At 38.1% G+C, this 17385-nt stretch overlaps 1 protein-coding gene across 5 annotated transcripts in view; it reads right to left on the bottom strand.

Annotated features, from left to right (window-relative positions):
• The window catches only part of LOC150038995 (inactive ribosomal protein S6 kinase delta-1-like), a 152286-nt gene that overhangs the window by 86656 nt on the left and 48245 nt on the right, over positions 1–17385 (bottom strand). For all 5 annotated transcript variants that reach the window (XR_016534575.1, XR_016534574.1, XM_090328150.1 and 2 more), the window contains exon 6: positions 12400–12759. Coding sequence is in view for 3 of the 5 variants with exons in the window: in XM_090328150.1 (XP_090184276.1) it covers positions 12400–12759 (360 nt within the window). In the remaining 2 variants the exon portion in view is untranslated. The remainder of the gene's footprint in view (positions 1–12399; positions 12760–17385) is intronic.

Here is a 17385-nt window from a genome sequence, read left to right as displayed (position 1 = left end):
TCAAACAACCTCTGGCTGATGGACTCCAAAACCCAAAGACAACAATAACTACTACCCCCGAGGAATGGGGAAGAGACAGAATCTGAAGTTGCTATAGTATCTAAAATTTTGAATTTTGAACAATAACAAGAAAATGAGACATAGAAAACATGGAAATAAACAGTAAAAATATGGTCCGTACATAAAGACAAACAAATGATCAGTCCACAAAAGCTATCTCTGAGTGGACCCAGGTGTACATTGAGCAGACAAAGAATGAAAACAACTTACAAATATGTTTAAAAACTAAATGAAACTATGTTGAAGGAACATTTTTAAGTACACAGACAATGAACTGCCAAATACAGGTTGACAATAAGGAAACATTATTAAAACAACAACAAATAGGAAGTCTGGAATTAAAAACTTCACAATAGCAGACTGGGCTGCGGCAACAAAGAATGGTTAAATTTAAAGATAGGCAAGTGAGCATTACCAAGTAAAAATAAAATTAAGCATTAAAAAAGAATGGGGAAAAAAACTCAATGGAAGCTCAGACACCTGTGAAAACCATCAAATATAATAACTAATATGGATACAACTTAGTCTAAGCTTATGTAAGGATGAGTCTCACACAGTAAGAACAAAAAATGGAAATGGAAGAGATACACTAAATAAGTTTGACATAATACTAGAATTAAGATTAAGAATTACTGTAAGCAGCAAATTTTAAGGCAAAATTCTTATTACTATAATCTGCAGAAAAACTTACAAAAGCTGGGCACAGTGGCTCACGCCTGTAATCCTCGTTACTCAGGAGGCTGAGATCTGAGGATCAAAAGCCAGCCTGGGCACAAAAGGACCTGAGACTCTAACCTCCAACTACCCTCTAGAAAATGGGAAGTGGGGCTTGGCTCAAGGGTAGGGTAGTAGCCTTGAGCTGAAGAGCTCTGGGACAGCGCTTAAGGTCTAGGCTGAATTCAAGCCCCATGACCCATAAAAAATAAATAATAAATAAACAAATAAATAGAATAAATGGAAGAAAGGGAAAGAAATCATAAAATAAAAAACATAACAAGTTTTTTAAGAATTGACCCTTCTTTTTTTTTTTTTTTTTTTGCCAGTCCTGGGCTTGAGCTTAGGGCCTAAGCACTGTCCTTGGACTTTCTCAAGGCTAGAGCTCTACCACTTGGGCCTCAGCATCACTTCCAGCTTTTTTCTATATATGTGGTACCAAGGAATCAAACCCAGGTCTTCGTGCATGCTAGGCAAGCACCTACCACTAGGCCAAACTCCTGACCCAAGAATTGACTCTTCTTAACATTAAATTAATAAAACTAATTAATTCCTAAATATGACTGATTAGGAGTAAACAAAATATAACAAATTATTAATCTCAAGAAAAATCCAACAGAGCTGGGAATGCAGTCTTATCACAGTGTACTTGCTCAACCTGCAAGAGCTCTGTGTTCTACCCCCAAAGCAAAAACAGGGCAGAGAGGGAGATGGTGAGATAAATAGAAATGTATTTCCATTTAATAAATTTGTATGAAATACACAATAACCCAAAAAATAAAATTTACCTAAGTTAGAAAAAGGTGTATCTCCTTTGATAGATGTGCAATTTTAATAGTTGGTTTTAAGCTCCTATATTTAAACCCACTATTTAAACCTCTCTCTAGAATTGTCCTTCTATATGTTAAGTACAATAATTGCATGGTGATAAAGTACAAGAGTGAACCACAACATGAGTCAAGCTCCATAGCTCATATTTGTAATCCTAACTACTCAGGAGGCTAAGATCTGAGGATCATGGTTCAAAGCCAGCCCAGGCATTGAAGACCAGAAGACTCTTATCTCCAATTAACTACCAGAAAACCTGAAGTGGCACTGAGGCTCCAGGGGTAGGGCAGTAGCTTAAGCTGAAGAGCTCATGGACAATGCCCAAGCCCAGAGTTCAAGCCCCATGACCAACAAAAAATAATAATAATTAATAAGTAAATATAAAAATAAACCTCATTAAAGTCACAACTTAATTTAAAAATTCATCAAAATACACATAAGGTAAAACATGAACATACATATGTATGTCATGAATAAACATTAGCAATTAAATAAAAAGGATTTTCTAGGGGTCAGGAATGTAGCATAATGGTAGAGTGCTTGCCTAGCATGCACAAAGCCCCCGGTTCGACTCCTCAGTACCACATACACAGAAAAAAAAGCTGGAAGTGGTAAGTGGTACTGTGGCTCAAGTGGTAGAGTACTAGCCTTAAGAAAGCTCAAGGACAGTACCCAGGCCCTGAGTTCAAGCCCCAGTACTGTTGAAAAAAAAAAAAGGATTTTCTAAATATGTATCATGTATATAACATATATGTGTGTATACTATAAAAGAATGATACAGGGGCAGGGGCCGGGAGTTTGGCCCAGTGGTTAAAATGCTTGCCTAGCATGCATGAAGACCCGGGTTCAATTCCTCGGTACCACATATAGAAAAAAGCCGGAAGTGGTGCTGAGGCTCAAGTGGTAGAGCTCTAGCCTTGAGAAAGTCCAAGGAACAGTGCTCAGGCCCTGAGCTCAAGCCCAGAACTGGCAAAAAAAAAAAAAAAAAAAAAAAAATGATACAGGGGTTGGGAGTTTGGCCTAGTGGTAGAGTGCTTGCCTAGCATGCACGAAGACACAAGTTCAATTCCTCAGTACCACATACATAGAAAAAAGCCAGAAGTGGTGCTGAGGCTCAAGTGGTAGAGCTCTAGCCTTGAGAAAGTCCAAGGACAGTGCTCAGGCCCTGAGCTCAAGCCCAGGACTGGCAAAAAAAAAAAAGATACATATTATATGTGATGCATATGATATACACATGTATATACACACATATACGTGTGTGTGTGTGTGTGTGTGTGTGTATATATATATATCACAATTGAGTAAAGATGTTAAAACATTCAAATAGCAACTAAGTGGACACATAGGCCCACAGGATGATGGTAACCACTAAATGTCGTCTCCCTACTTGACCTCTTAAAAATAGCAAGACAAATGATTGTAAATAGAGATTCCCTCCTTGAACACATGTATGTTAAACTTATCATTTAAAATATGATGTAAAAATCAAAGTTAATAAATTCTTAAAAAAAAAAAAATAGCAAGACAAATCAGACCGGGAGTTTGGCCTCGTGGCAGAATGCTTGCGTAGCATGCACAAAGACCAGGGTTCAATTCCTTGGTACAACATACGTAGAAAAAAGTCAGAAGTGGTGCTGAGGCTCTCAAGTGGTAGAGAAATCCCAGGGACAGTGCTCAGGCTCTGAACTCAAACACAAGAATGGCAAAAAAAAAAAAAAAATAGCAAGACAAATTTGCATATGAGCCACATTTTCAGCATTGCTAGGACACAATAAATACCATGAGAGATTATCTGTAAAGAGAGAATTAAACCAAACTACAACAGAACTCTGAAAGCCCTATCCCAAACCTGCAGACAAGACATAAAAGAGGAAACATTTTTGAGGAGAGAAAAAAAAGGAGGCATAAGAGACTTAAAGGAGGAGAAAAGCACTCCTAGAGTATATTGAATAATAAAATATGAAACACTGGTCTTCGTAATTCAGACAGTCTATAACTGTCATTCACTATCATATAGGTCCCAAAGTCATTTCACTATCTTATAGGTCCCATCTATCATAAACAATCAGTAAATAAAATTATCATTGTAAAGATGTTGATCTTTTCTTCCCCAAGCTCCAAGAACCCATCTCCTTCCCTTTGCTCCTTCCTACTAGTCCCCATAATATCCTCTGATTATTTGAATTAAAAGTTTTAAATAGTATGACACTAAATGTAAGGACCTCCAGGATAAGGAAAACAAAAGCTATATAATAAGTGACTGTTGTCCTTAATGTACTATGTTATCTCTCATCTCTTTTGCCATCCCTTGGTTATCGCATATTGTTACAATATTTCACCTTGTTATCTGCTATATTTTATATGTGCTTAATTGAAATTGGATAGAGAAGAAGGGAAAATCAAGATAAGCAGGGGGAGGGTAGGAGGGAAATGGGGACCATGTCATGAGAAAGGGTATCAATGTTCATGAAGTAATGCACCTTCTATCTAGTGAATATAATGTAACCCTTCCATTAATCACACAAAAAAAAAATTTGAAAAAAAAGTTTCAATAGAGGGGCCAGGAGTTTGGCCTACTGGTAGAGTACTTGCATGAAGACTGGGGTTCGATTCCTCTGGACCACAGACATAGAAAAAACTGGAGTGATTGGAGTGATGCTGTGGCTCAAGTGGTAGAGCTCTAGCCTTGAAAAAGTCCCAGAACAGTACTCTGGCCCAGAGTTCAAAAAAAAAGTTTTAATGGAGATGGCCGGGAGCATAGCCTAGTAGTAGAGTGCTCACCTAGCATGCAAAAAGTACTAGCTTCGATTTCTCCATACCACATACCATAAAAAGCTGGAAATGGTGCTGTGGCTCAAGTATCCAAGGACAGTGCCCAGGCCCTGAGTTCAAGCCCAAGGACTGGCAAAAAAAAAAAAGTTTTAATGGAGGAAAAAAAAAAGGCATGCAATTGTGGGACTGTTGAGGAGAATGAGAGGGAGGAAAGGGAAGAGAATGATGGAGGACAAATAATAGTAAAATACAAATAATATTGAAATACATTACATATCTATGTATGAAAATGGCAGAAGCAAACTCCTTAAAATCTGTTAAAAATAAGAGGGTTGTAGCTGGACGCAGTGAGCAGTGACTCACGCCTGTAATCCTAGCTACTTAGGAGGCTGAGATCTGAGGATTAAGGTTCAAAGCCAGCCTGGGCACAAAAGAACCTGAGACTCTTTTCTCCAATTAACCCCCAGAAAAGGGAAGTGGGGCTTGGCTCAAGGGTAGAGCAATAGCCTTGAGCTGAAGAACTCTGGGACAACGCCCAGGCCCAGGGGTAGGGCGGTGGCCTTGAGCTGAAGAGCTCAGAGACAGCCACCAGGCCCGGGCCAGTTCAAGCCCCATGACCCACAATTAAATAAATAAATACATACATACATACATATATACATACATACATACATACATATATAAGTAAGTAAATAAGTAAGTAAGTAAGTAAGTAAATAAATGGGTTGGAAGGAATTGAGAAACAGAACACAAAAGATAAGATTAATCTGACAAGACTACCATTTATATATGTACAAGTTAATAGTGCTCTTCTTTGAAAAGATCTCAACTTTCACATTAAAAGGGACATGCCAAGACATGTAAAAGGGTATCAATGTATGGGAATTAATGTACCATCTATCTGGCAAATATCATGTAACCCTTCTATTAATTACAATAAAAAATATATGGGAAAAAAAGGGACATGCCAAGGTACTGGTGGCTCATACCTCTGGAGCTGTAGCTCAAGTGATAGAATGTTAGCCCTAAGCACAAAACCTCTTGGGCAGCACCCAGGCTCTGACTTCAAGTCCTAGAACCTCGACTCCATTCCTTGGTACCACATACATAGAAAAAAAGCCAGAGTGATGCTGTGGCTCAAGTGGTAGAGCTCTAGCCTTGAGAAAGCCCAAGGACAGTGCCCAGCACTAAGTTCAAGACCCAAAACTGGCAAAAAAAAAAATTCCAAGCCAGGCATGGTGGCTCACTCCTGTAATCCTAGCTACTCAGGAGGCTGATATCTAGTACATAGTCAGCTCAGCACAAAAGAACCTTACTCTTTTTTTTTTTTTTTTTTGCCAGTCCTGGGCTTGAGCTCAGGGCCTGAGCACTGTCCTTGGACTTTCTCAAGGCTAGAGCTCTACCACTTGAGCCTCAGCACCACTTCCAGCTTTTTTCTATGTATGTGGTACCGAGGAATCGAACCCGGGTCTTCATGCATGCTAGGCAAGCACTTTAACCACCAGGCCAAACTCCCGGCCCCAAGAACCTTACTCTTATCTCCAAATAACCTCTAGAAAACAGAAAGTAGGGCTTAGTTCCAGGGTAGGGTAGTAGCCTTGAGCTTAAGAACTCAGGGACAGTGCCCAGGCCAAGTTCAAGCCCCATGACCCACAAAAAATAAATAAATTCCAAAGGTCCTTAAGTAGAATAAAAGATAGGATTTTTTTCCCTTTTCAATAAGCCCATAGTTTTTGAAACATGTATAGACATCACGAAGGGCCTAGAACATATCTATCTAGGCAAGGGTAAGCTTTGAAAAGTAGCTTCATAATGCTAGACTACTTACCAGAATAAAAATAGCAAAAGATGTTTTGCATCTCTAAGTTGAATATGAACATCAGAAGTAATCTCTCATCAGTCAGAAATGACAAGGAAAATTTGCAAAGAAAAGTAACATTAACAAAATCCAACAGGCTTTTCATCAAATTTTATTCATATAGCATACAAGACACCTCAATGGAAACAAAAAGAAGAGGAGAAACAAACAGGTTTGAAAAAGAAATGGGGGAAATAGTTTTCTTTTCATTTGTCCAAGATTAGAACTCAAACCGAGGCTTGTTTTCACTCATTAGCTGGTTCTCTACAACCTGAGCCATACCTCCTACATAGGATTAGAATTTTAAAACAATGGCAACAAGTCAAATAAAAAGCAACAGATCAGGCTGGGAGTGTGACCTAGGGGTGGAGTGCTCACCTAGCACTCCACATACACAGAAAAAGCCAAAAGTAGAGCTGTGGCTCAAGGGGCAGAGAACTAGCCCTAAGGGAAGAGTGTCCAAAGACGGTACCCAGCCCCTGAGTTCAAGCCCAAGAACTGGCAAAAAAAAAAGGCTCAGGAGGCTGAGATCTGAGGATTACAGTTCAAAGCCAGCCAGGGCACTAAAGACCACTAACAACCTTGAGACCCTTATCTCTAATTAACCACTAGAAAACTGGGAGTGGCACTTTGCCCCAAGGGGTAGGAGTAAGGCAGAAGAGCTCAGGGACAGCACCCAGCACCCAGGCCCAGAGTCCAAATCTCATGACCAACACACAAACACCCCCCCCCACACACACACACAGCCACAGATCAACTTGTGGGCATGTACAAGACAGGGAAACTGAAGAAAAGCAAAGGAAAGGATAACAGTGTCCAAGAAACAAGCATGTACATTACTTGAATTCTGAAGTGATAACCCCTTTGCACACAATCTTAATAATAACAATAATTTTATTTTAAAATTTTTAAAAAGCAACAGATATGGCAGCAAATCTATAAAATATTTCACATAGATACATAAGACATAATCATGGGCCACACTAGCATGTTATGGCCTTTAGAGGGGCCATCACTAAATATTATGTTTTTATAAGTAAAAAAATTTGATATTCCATATCATAGTACCTGGTACCTAGAAGTAATAAATACTTGTGAAATAATCAACTGGATAGATAGTTGAGTAAGCACACAAATGAGAGCTAGTAAAAAAAATATGTAAAGTTTTTAATAACTGACAGTTCAGATGTGGTGTTTCTTCATTTAAAAAAGGCTAATTTAATTAGGAGGAAAATGTGTCAAAAGTAATATGGCACAGTGAAAAGAAAAGGAAATGTGGATTTAGCTACATTTAAGATTAAAAAATTTAGCTCAACTCTTACCAGCCATGTCTTTGAGCAAATTTATATCTTTCTTTCCTCTACCTGTAAAATGGGAACTACAATATCTACCTTACAAACACAGCATGCCATCAGTTTTGGCACCTGGAACAAAGTATACAAACCAGTTCTCAAATCAATTCTGTAATTCATAATGTAGTCCACAGATGGGTGTTACTAACAATATTCACCATCTGGTGGCTTCCTGTTTTAAATAATTATTCTTGCTAAGTAGGTGCCAAGCTTTTAGAATCATTATATTAAATGTTTGCAACCTCTAAAATTTGGTACCCTTAGACAAAATCCAGTATGACCAGCCATAATTCAGCTTTTAGGGTTGCTTTAAAAATTAAAAATAACATAAGAAGAAGACCTTGAACAGGGACGAGCATATAGTAGATAACAAGTTGTTATTTAAACATTCCATTAATACCTTTATGTAAACCATTTGCTACTCTACACTATCACAACTATTCCAGTAAGACTACCTGGAGAATAGAGATTATTCATATCAGCCACTAACAGTAATAAAGAAACAAATGTCCATGGAAGGTTAATATGAACTATAACCTTCTCTTCAACAATTCAAGTTGATTTCTTTGACCTTGATTTCTGGACAAAAACCTGAGAATTTAGAAGAGTAGATGGCATCTTCTTTATCTCAAGAATCATTTCTAAACTAAGGGAATAAGAAGAGTCAGGATCAAAACAAAATTCCAATTTAGCTCGTGCAAAGCACACTTTTTCCTCCTCTGGATCTGCAAAGACAACTGCTACTTCAGTGTGCATCCTGTCTCAGTTGTGTAAACACAAGTTATGCAAGAAAAACACCAAGTCACTAACCTGAGCTAGAATGAGTAGGTCAGTAGTAAAATTATAAAATTTCCCAACCCAAAAGAATATCTTTATAAAACCCTCAGGTAGTTCTATTATCTTTTCTTTAAATTCTCAATAGCTAGAAATAAGCATTTTATTATAAAGCATGCTGGTCTAAGCCAAGGCTACTAGAACAACTGTTACAAAAATGGTTAAATATACATAATTCACCAATAGTACTGATCCTTACCACAATTCACTAACAGTTTGGTTACCCTGGAACAAACTTTCCCCAAGGAAGCATTTTTTCCGAGCATACATACCAAATTCACAATCTAGAGCCTCAATTTTCCCACAAATTAGTAAACAATGTCCATATGTCTGTTAAGTAGTTAACTAGCATATTTTTACATAGAATCAACAGACCAGAGACTCTGCTTTGACTTTACATTTTTTCTGCAATGAAATACATAATGTATAACACACACACACACACACACACACACACACACACACACACACACACACACACACCCTCTAGATGGATAGGTAGGAATAGTCAGACAGTCAGACAGACAGTCAGTTATCTGGGTTTTACTTGGGTAGAATATGCAATCCTACTGCTTCAGCCTCCTAAATGCTAAGATTACAGCATGTGCTAAGATTATATATGACTAGAAAGAGGGTTTTTTTACATACTGGTTTAAAAATTACAATTAGAAGATGGCAGTTGAGTTTTAAGAAAAAGAAAAAAGAAGAAATTTATGGGCCAGGAGTGTGGCCTAGTGGTAGAGTACTTAGCATGCATGAAACTCTGGGTTTGAATCCTTGAAAATCCAGAAGCGGTGCTGTGGCTCAAGTGGTAGGGTGCTAGCCTTGAGAAAGGCCAAGGATAGTCTCCCAGGCCCTGAGTTCAAGCCCCAGGACTGACAAAAAAAAGGAAAATAACGAAAAAGAAGAAAGGAAAGGAGGGAGGGAAGAAGGAAGGAAGGAAGGAAGGAAGGGAAGTTGGAATTTAAAGGAATTAGAATTCTGTGATTATGAACCAAGGGGTTCCCTTAGGTTGTCTGAATAAAATCAATCACACTGTTAATAAACAATAAGACTAAAAGTAGTAAGTCAATTATGAACTCTCTGGATTCAATGACACATTGGCAAAAAAACCCAAACCAGAACTAGACCATACACTGTGGTTTCAGAAGGAAGACATACATTACACATAAACATGTTTAAATGGCTAACATTCCCTCTAAGACATGGGTTTGGCAAGTATGGTATCAAATTCTAGTACAGAAGTAATTAGCAAAGTAACTAAAGAAAATTTTTGTTTATCTGCAAATATGCTATTATCTGCATATATATTGTTATTGAAGCGACGATTTTTATTTCTCTACTGCCATCATGTGGTAACATTATGAAGTGTGCTAAGATTAAATGCAAATAATTTTTAGATAAAAAGATGCCACATTAAATGCTTTATTATGTCAACTAAACACCTACTAAGTTTTAGCACATAACTATGCAAAAAAAAAAAAAAGGAGGGGGAACAGCAGACTAGATTTTCTTTGCAACTCATCCTCATTTCAAATCCTGAAAGCAAAGAACAAAAATGAGTAGACCTTTACAGACCAGAATATCCACTAGCAAACACCCCGAGACTGTGAAAAACATTTTTTTTTTGCCAGTGCTGGAGCTTGACCTCAGGGTCTAGACGGTGTCCTTGAACAATTTTTGCTCAAAGCTAGTGATCTGCCACTTGAGCAATAGCATCACTTCCAGCTTTTTCTGTGTGTAGGGTACTGAAGAATCGAACTCACAGCTTCGTGCATGCTAGGCAAGCACTCTACCACTAGTCTAGACTCCCAGCCCCTAAAAAACAAACTTTGAAAAAAAAAAATAAGAAAATGACCAAGAAAACTGGGTGCCTATAATCCTAGTTACTCAGGAGTCTGAGGTCTGAAAATTACAGTTTGAAGCCAGCCCAGGCAGGAAAATCCATGAAAGTTATCTCCAATTAATCACAGAAAAAGCAAGAACTGAAGTTGTGGCTCAGACAGAAGCATGCTAGCTTTGAGCAAAAAGGAGCTCAGAGACAGCACCCAATCCCAGAGTTCAAACTCCAGGACTAGCAAGACAGAGAGAGACAGATAGACAGACAGACAGAGACAAAGAGACAGAGACAAAGAAACAGAGAGACAGAGAGAGAAGAAGAGAAGACAATCAAATTATGGAAACAAATGAATTCCAAATTTGTTTCTCAAATAGAAATGTTAAATGTGATACAGTTAAGATGGGAACTGGTGGCTCATGCCTGTAATCCTAGCTACTCTGGGGACTGAGATCTGAGGATCATGGTTCAAAGCCAGCCTTGGCACAAAAGATCGTGAGACTTCTATCTCCAATTAATGTCCAGAAAAACCAGAAGTGGTGATGTGGTTCAAGTGGTAGAGTGCTAGCCTTGAGCTGAAGAGCTCAGGGACAGTATCCAGGCCCAGAGTCCAGCCCCATGACTGACCAAAAAAAGCCAGGCACAGTGGCTCATGTCTGTAATACTCAAGAGGCTGAGATCTGAGGATCATAGTTCAAAGCCAGCCAGGGCATTAGAGTCTGTGAGACTCTTATCTCACCCAGAAGGGGTGCTGTGGCTCTAGGGGTAGGGTGGTAGCCTTGAGTTGAAGAGCTCAGGGACAGCATCTGGGCCCAGAGTTCAAGCCACGCGACCAATTACAACAAAAGTGATAGTTAAAGTTATATAATGACAAATTTAATGGAAGATTATCATTGGGATCAACTATTTAAAACTGTGTAACAGATTCCAAGTGATTATATGAGCAACTTTACTAAGAATAATTACTAACCAAAAAAATCAAGACTCTATCTCTTTTTATTGCTATACACACAGAGCATTAAGACTTTTAATCTACAGGTCTACCAAAATAGGTTTAGAACTAAAACATCTGCATGTCCATTTAAAGATAGAAATTGAACACATTCATTGAGCTAGGCTCCTTTCTGAAACTCCTTTAACATGATATCAGTAGAATTTAAAGCAAAATCCCAAAGGATGGACACCCACAGAGACGATAATAATTATAAATATTTAAAGTTAGAAAGAACATGGAAGTTTCTTGAGTTAGAAACATCAAGACAGTTGCCTGGCTCAAGTGGCAGAGTACGTCTTCACAAGCTTGAGAGTACTAAGAAGCTATGGAACGGCAGTGAAGGTGAAAAGCAAGAGAATTGGTCAAAATCCATAGCCAGGTAAATTCAAGGTCCTTATAGCACATTGCAAAACTGATTGCCAAGCTCTGGGAAGAGTGAAACAAAGTTTTAGATTGTCAGATGCCAGTTAGAGTAAGAGGGACTACTGAACTATAAACTATAATTCAAGAAGCTATGGTAACCTAAATGACACTGACAAAGACCACAGAGCCAAAATGAAAATGATTTTCCTATAAAGAAAACCATCAACTTTGAATTACAGTACCCAGAAAGTCATAGAACTATAGAAACTATCATTCTGCTTCTATTAGGAAAAGGTAGAAAACAAAAGCTGATCTTTAAAAAATAATAAGGACGGGATAAGTTCAACTTATAAGACATTCAGTTACACTAAATTCTCCATACTCATCTACAATACTTAGTAGAAAATTACTGCCACCAAAGAAAAATGAAAACACAAAGTCTTCTTACTTCTTCCATTTAAAAGCTCACTTTTGTCTCCTCAGGCCACTGATCATAAACTCACTGGAGAATCTCTCTGAATGCTGTTTGTAAACACGAAAGACAAGTCAAGGGAAAGATTATTATTCGTAAAGACTTTAAAGACTTATGGATAAGAAGAATACTGTTTTTGTAGATTAACTGATCAACTGGTGATAATGTCATTTAAGGTTCAGTAATTTTTTTATCTTCAGTCTTGTTGCACAGAAGGCAGAGTTACACGTACACACTTTTCCAGAAATCAATATAAGAGCATGTAGGTAATATACATGTACATTAGTATACATATTAACATAGTTTAAATTGTACCTTGGACACCTTCCAGAAGTAGATCGACTCCCTTCCTATAAAAATCAGAAGCAGCTTCATAGTCATCTTCCTCTTCCTTTTTTAAAGCTAGCTTTATTAATTCTCCTGCTTTCTCCAAATAATCTCTCTTGCCAAGCCTAGGCTTTAAACTGCCAGGAAAGAGGCTACGACTCTCCCGTTCTTCTGCCTTGTTTGGTTCACTGTCAGAAGCAACAGCTCCTAGTGCCGAAGAATCTGAAGACAGATTGAGACCAAAAGTTCTAATGGGAGAGTTTTGATTGGAAGCCATTCCATCATCTAACTCGGCAAGAGAATCAGCATCAACAGTAAGAGATAGCAGATCACTGTCACTGGAGAATCCTGGAAATATGACAATAGTAAACAGTTATTAATTTGAGCATCAACCACAAAAACACAAGTCACAAAATTATTCATTTTTATATTAACCAATCAAGAGGACTATAATTGGCCGAGAGTTTGGCCTAGTGGTAGAGTGCTTGCCTAGCATGCACAAAGACCCAGGTTCAATTCCTCCATACCACATACATAGAAAAAAAACTGGAAATGGTGTTGTGGCTCAAGTGGTAGAGCTCTAGCCTTGAGGAAAGCACAAATACAGTGCATAGGCCCTGAGTTCAAGCCCCGGGAATGGCAAAAAAAAAAGAGGACTGTAATTCCTTTCTTTCGATTTATTTCATTCACTTTTGCATTCTTATAACTCTGGAAGAAAATTTCCTTGTCTTAATCACCAAAAAAACAAGTTTTTAGCCTTGTCAACCTTTACCCAAGATCTTATAAACTCTTTTATGGGAAACTGTTCCATATGAATGCAGCTATAAAAATTTAAAACACAAGGCTGGGCACGGTGGCTCACGCCTATAATCCTAGCTACTCAGGTTGAGATCTGAGGATCACGGTTCAAAGCCAGTCCAGGAACTAAAGTCCATGAGACTCTTTAGCTCCAATTAACTGCTAGAAAACTGGAAGTAGTGCTGTGGCTCAAGGGGTAGGGTGCTAGCCTTGAGCTGAAGAGCTCAGGAATAGTGCCCAGGCCCAGAGTTCAAGTTCCACAATCAACCTAAAAAAAAAGAGCCCTAAAAAAAGAATTTAAAGCATACACACACAAACAGTATAATAAGAGAAAAGAATAAAACCAAAAAATGTGCTTAAATCTCAACTCTAAATTGTGTGATCAAGAAAGGATACCTCAATCATTTACTTATTATGCAGTTTTATATGAGAAATGGTTAATACATGAAAAACACAACTCCCATGAAATGATAACTTATGACTACATAATAATTATATGAATAAATAACGTGTCTTCAGAGGTGTCCCTTCAGAGAACCGTTCATATCTGAGAAATGAATGCTATTTAAGGTCTTTAAATGAATCAAATGTAATAAAATTTTTGTTTCAACCCCTTCTACACAGTACGAAACAGCTTTGAAGAATATCTGCACCCTAGTAGTTCTCAGACAGAAAAATGAATAGTAGATGCTTCTGAAATTAGTTCCCCGATTTCATATAACTGATTTCACAATACATGTGCATGATTCAAAATAAGTTCGCAAAATTTCCAGTCTCAAGATCTCCCTTCACATTCTTAATGATTAAGGACTCCACAAAGATTTTTATAGACTGTATCTATAAATATTCACCAATACTTTATGGGTATTAAGACAATTTTAAATGTATAGCATCAAGGACTATGATATATTAACAAATTTTACAAAAAATAACTATTTTCCAAACCAAAAAAAATTTATTTAGAGAAAGGTACTGTTTTACAGTTTTACAAATCTTATTACTGTCTGGCTTAAAGGAAACTAACTAGCTCTTCATACCTGATTTTAAACACTACTGTCATACGTTGTTCTGGTTGAAAGAAAATAACACATAGGTATATGTGTGATATCTATATAGCCATGGGAGTAGAGATGTCAAAACCAAGGCTTCATTCATGTGCCAATCAATTACCCTATTAACATATATCAAAGGGAGATCTTATAAAGGCTAAAACCGGGGATTTGAAAATAAAGTTGCATAGGCCTAATTTTAAATAATTTACAATATAAGCCTATATAGATCATCCTGTGGCCAATACCAGGGATTCCTAACTTTAACAAAAAAAAAGAAAGAAAAAGAGCCAGGCGCAGTGGCTCACACCTGTAAACCTGTAATCCTAGCTATTCAGGAGGTTGAGATCAGAGGATAGAGGTTCAAAGCTAGCAAGGGCATTAAAGTCCACAAGACTCTTATCTCTAATTAACCACCAGAAAACCAGAAGTGATGTTGTGGCTCAAGGTAGGGTGGTACCCTTGAGCTGAAGAGCTCAGGGACAACATTCAGGCCCAGAGTTCAAGCCCTACAACCAACAAAAGGGGAGATATCAGTGGTTCATACCTATAACTTAGCTACCTAGGGGACTAAGAAAAAAAGGATTATAATTCAAGGTCAATCCAGGAAAAAAAGTTCGACTCTGTGAGACTGTATCTCCAATTAACCATGAGAAACCCAGAAGTAGTGCTGTGGCTCAAGGGGCATGGCATTATTAGCCTTGAGCTAAAGAGCTCAGGGACAGCTCCCAGGCCCAGAGTTCAAGCCCCATGACTGACCAAAAAAAAAAAACCTTCTTTTTTTTCCTCTTCCTCTATTAGGCTGCATTTTTACCATGCCTGAGAAGCTTAACACCATACATCTCTTCAATCATATGCTACAAAACCTAATCATCTTCCAGTATTTACTGATGTCTATCTTTTCCATATTTAGTTAATTTCCAAATTCCCTTATTAAGTATTCTCCACAACATGCTAAGAACTTTCCTCAATTTTGTTTTTTTCACAGTCCTGGATAATAAACAGAGGACTTCACATATGCTAGGTAGCACTCTACCACTGAGCTACATCCTCCAGCCCAAAGGTGACATTGGATATGAAAGGTCCCCCATTAGCTGGGACAGTGGGAAACAGTGGAACCTTTAGAGGTGAGGCCAACTTGAAGGCAGTTAGGTCACTGGGAATTTGTCCTTGAATATTCAATGTGTCTTTCAATATTCTTTGAAGCCCTGGCCTCTTCCACTTCCCTCTTTGCTTCCCTTCCATGAGATGTCCACCATGATCATGCTGTCTATTCACAGGCTCAAAAGCAATTAAGCCAACTGACCATGGACTTAAATCTCTGAAATCATGAGCAAAATTAACCTTTCCTCCTAAGAAGGCGTTTGTCTCGTATTTGGTCACCATGATGGAAACCTGACTAACACACATTTTAAAACTCTTCACTGTTGTGCCAAGATTGTCCCATGTTCTGTGGGAATGACCCCTTCCACCCTTTGCCCAGGGCCCATGTACTTGAACCCCAGGTGGCAACAGCTTGATGCTCAGTGGTTAGAGACCTGAGCTCTGATTAATCTTAAAGCGACCAGCGGTTTGAGTTACCAAACAGCCAATCAGGTGATTTTAACTATGGAATTCCCCTATAAAAGCTGTGTAAAATCCTTGTTCAGGACCTCTTAGTGTTGCTGGCTACGGGTATGCGGAGGTCCGAGTTTAGACTCATAATAAACGATGCTTGCTTTTTAGCTTTGACTGTGGCCTCTGGTGGTCTTTTCGGGGTTCTAGGAATTCGGGTACAACATTCACCACTATGGTAATGAATCTCATTTTTGAGCAATACTGAACCACTGAGCTATACTCCCTATCCTTCATATTTATGACTTCACAAAAATAGTACCTGGTCTATTTATTCTGCAGACTTAACACATCTGTTTAATACAGTATTTGTCCAACTTCTAATGGTGATCCCACAATATGACTTTTCATATAAAACTACACGAAAAGATCACACGAAATAAAAACTAAAACCCCCCAAAAAGTTAAGAGGTAAGATATAAGGAATAATAGGCATATAATGAGTTTTCTATTTAAATAATCAGGAAAAATACTGGATAAAGCAACCATGGATACTTGATACAATATTAAGGCTGTTTGTCAAAAGTTAAGCCAACCTGAAGTCAATCTATCCTCATACAAGTCCTTTAGGCCATCACAAGAGTAAAAAGTACATCCTTCACCAACATCATCAAGTCAAAAATCTAAGCCTTTTTGAAAGTGATACTAGGGTCAAAAGTCCCTGGCAAGCATTCGGCCTCCAGGTTCATATCACAAAGATTACAGTCTCAGGGCTATTAGAGGGCCCCAGGTGACTTGTTAAAAAGCAGCTACAGACATTCAGGGCTTATTTAGCATCCCAGTTCCCCTCCCTACCCTCACCTCAGTGCTTTGAACTGTTCAGAGTAGGGCAGTATAGCAAAATCTTTCTAGAACACCATCTCTGAAAGATAGGCCTCAGGGAGAAAGGTTGAGCTGCCCACAGGAAAAAAAAAAAAATCTTTATTCAACAAGCTATCAGAAATCCACATTTGAAGACCATGTGTCAAAAGAGACCGATCTATAGAAAAACAGGTGGGCTGTCATGGGTGACTATATATAAAATACATGGCTTTGTTACTATTAGCTGATAGCATTCACTGAACTCTTGAGGTTCAAATATTGCCATAGTCAATCAATGGAAATTTCTACTTGTCTTAGTACCAATGATTCACACTTCACACATAAAGCAAGCTAGCTAGCTAGTCAGCACATTGAGGCTGCCTGGAGGTAGAAGACATTAAGATTAGTTTCCATTAAGTATTGAGCTCTTACTAATGTGCTTTCAAATAACTATCTAAATATATGGCTTAATGCTAGTTAAGATTCCTGCACTTGATGTCTACTCATGAATTAATGTTGTTATTAAGAATCTTTCTTGTGATATTTCTCATTTTTTTCCAGATTGGCTCTCCCAATATAGCCCAGGATAGAGATGGACTCACAATTCTCCTGACAACACTATAGTCTAGGACCACAGGCTTATTTCACCATGCATGTGTACGCTTCACCCATGAAAATTTATTAAAAAGAATGTCAGGATAACCTTTGTATA

This window comes from Megascapheus bottae, unplaced genomic scaffold, assembly GCF_031878675.1.
Source record: "Megascapheus bottae isolate mThoBot1 unplaced genomic scaffold, mThoBot2.hap1 H_1, whole genome shotgun sequence".
Classification (NCBI taxonomy): Eukaryota; Metazoa; Chordata; class Mammalia; order Rodentia; family Geomyidae; genus Megascapheus; species Megascapheus bottae.
The sequence above is the reverse complement of the archived record's forward strand: the minus strand, read 5'-3'. Positions and strand labels throughout refer to the sequence as shown.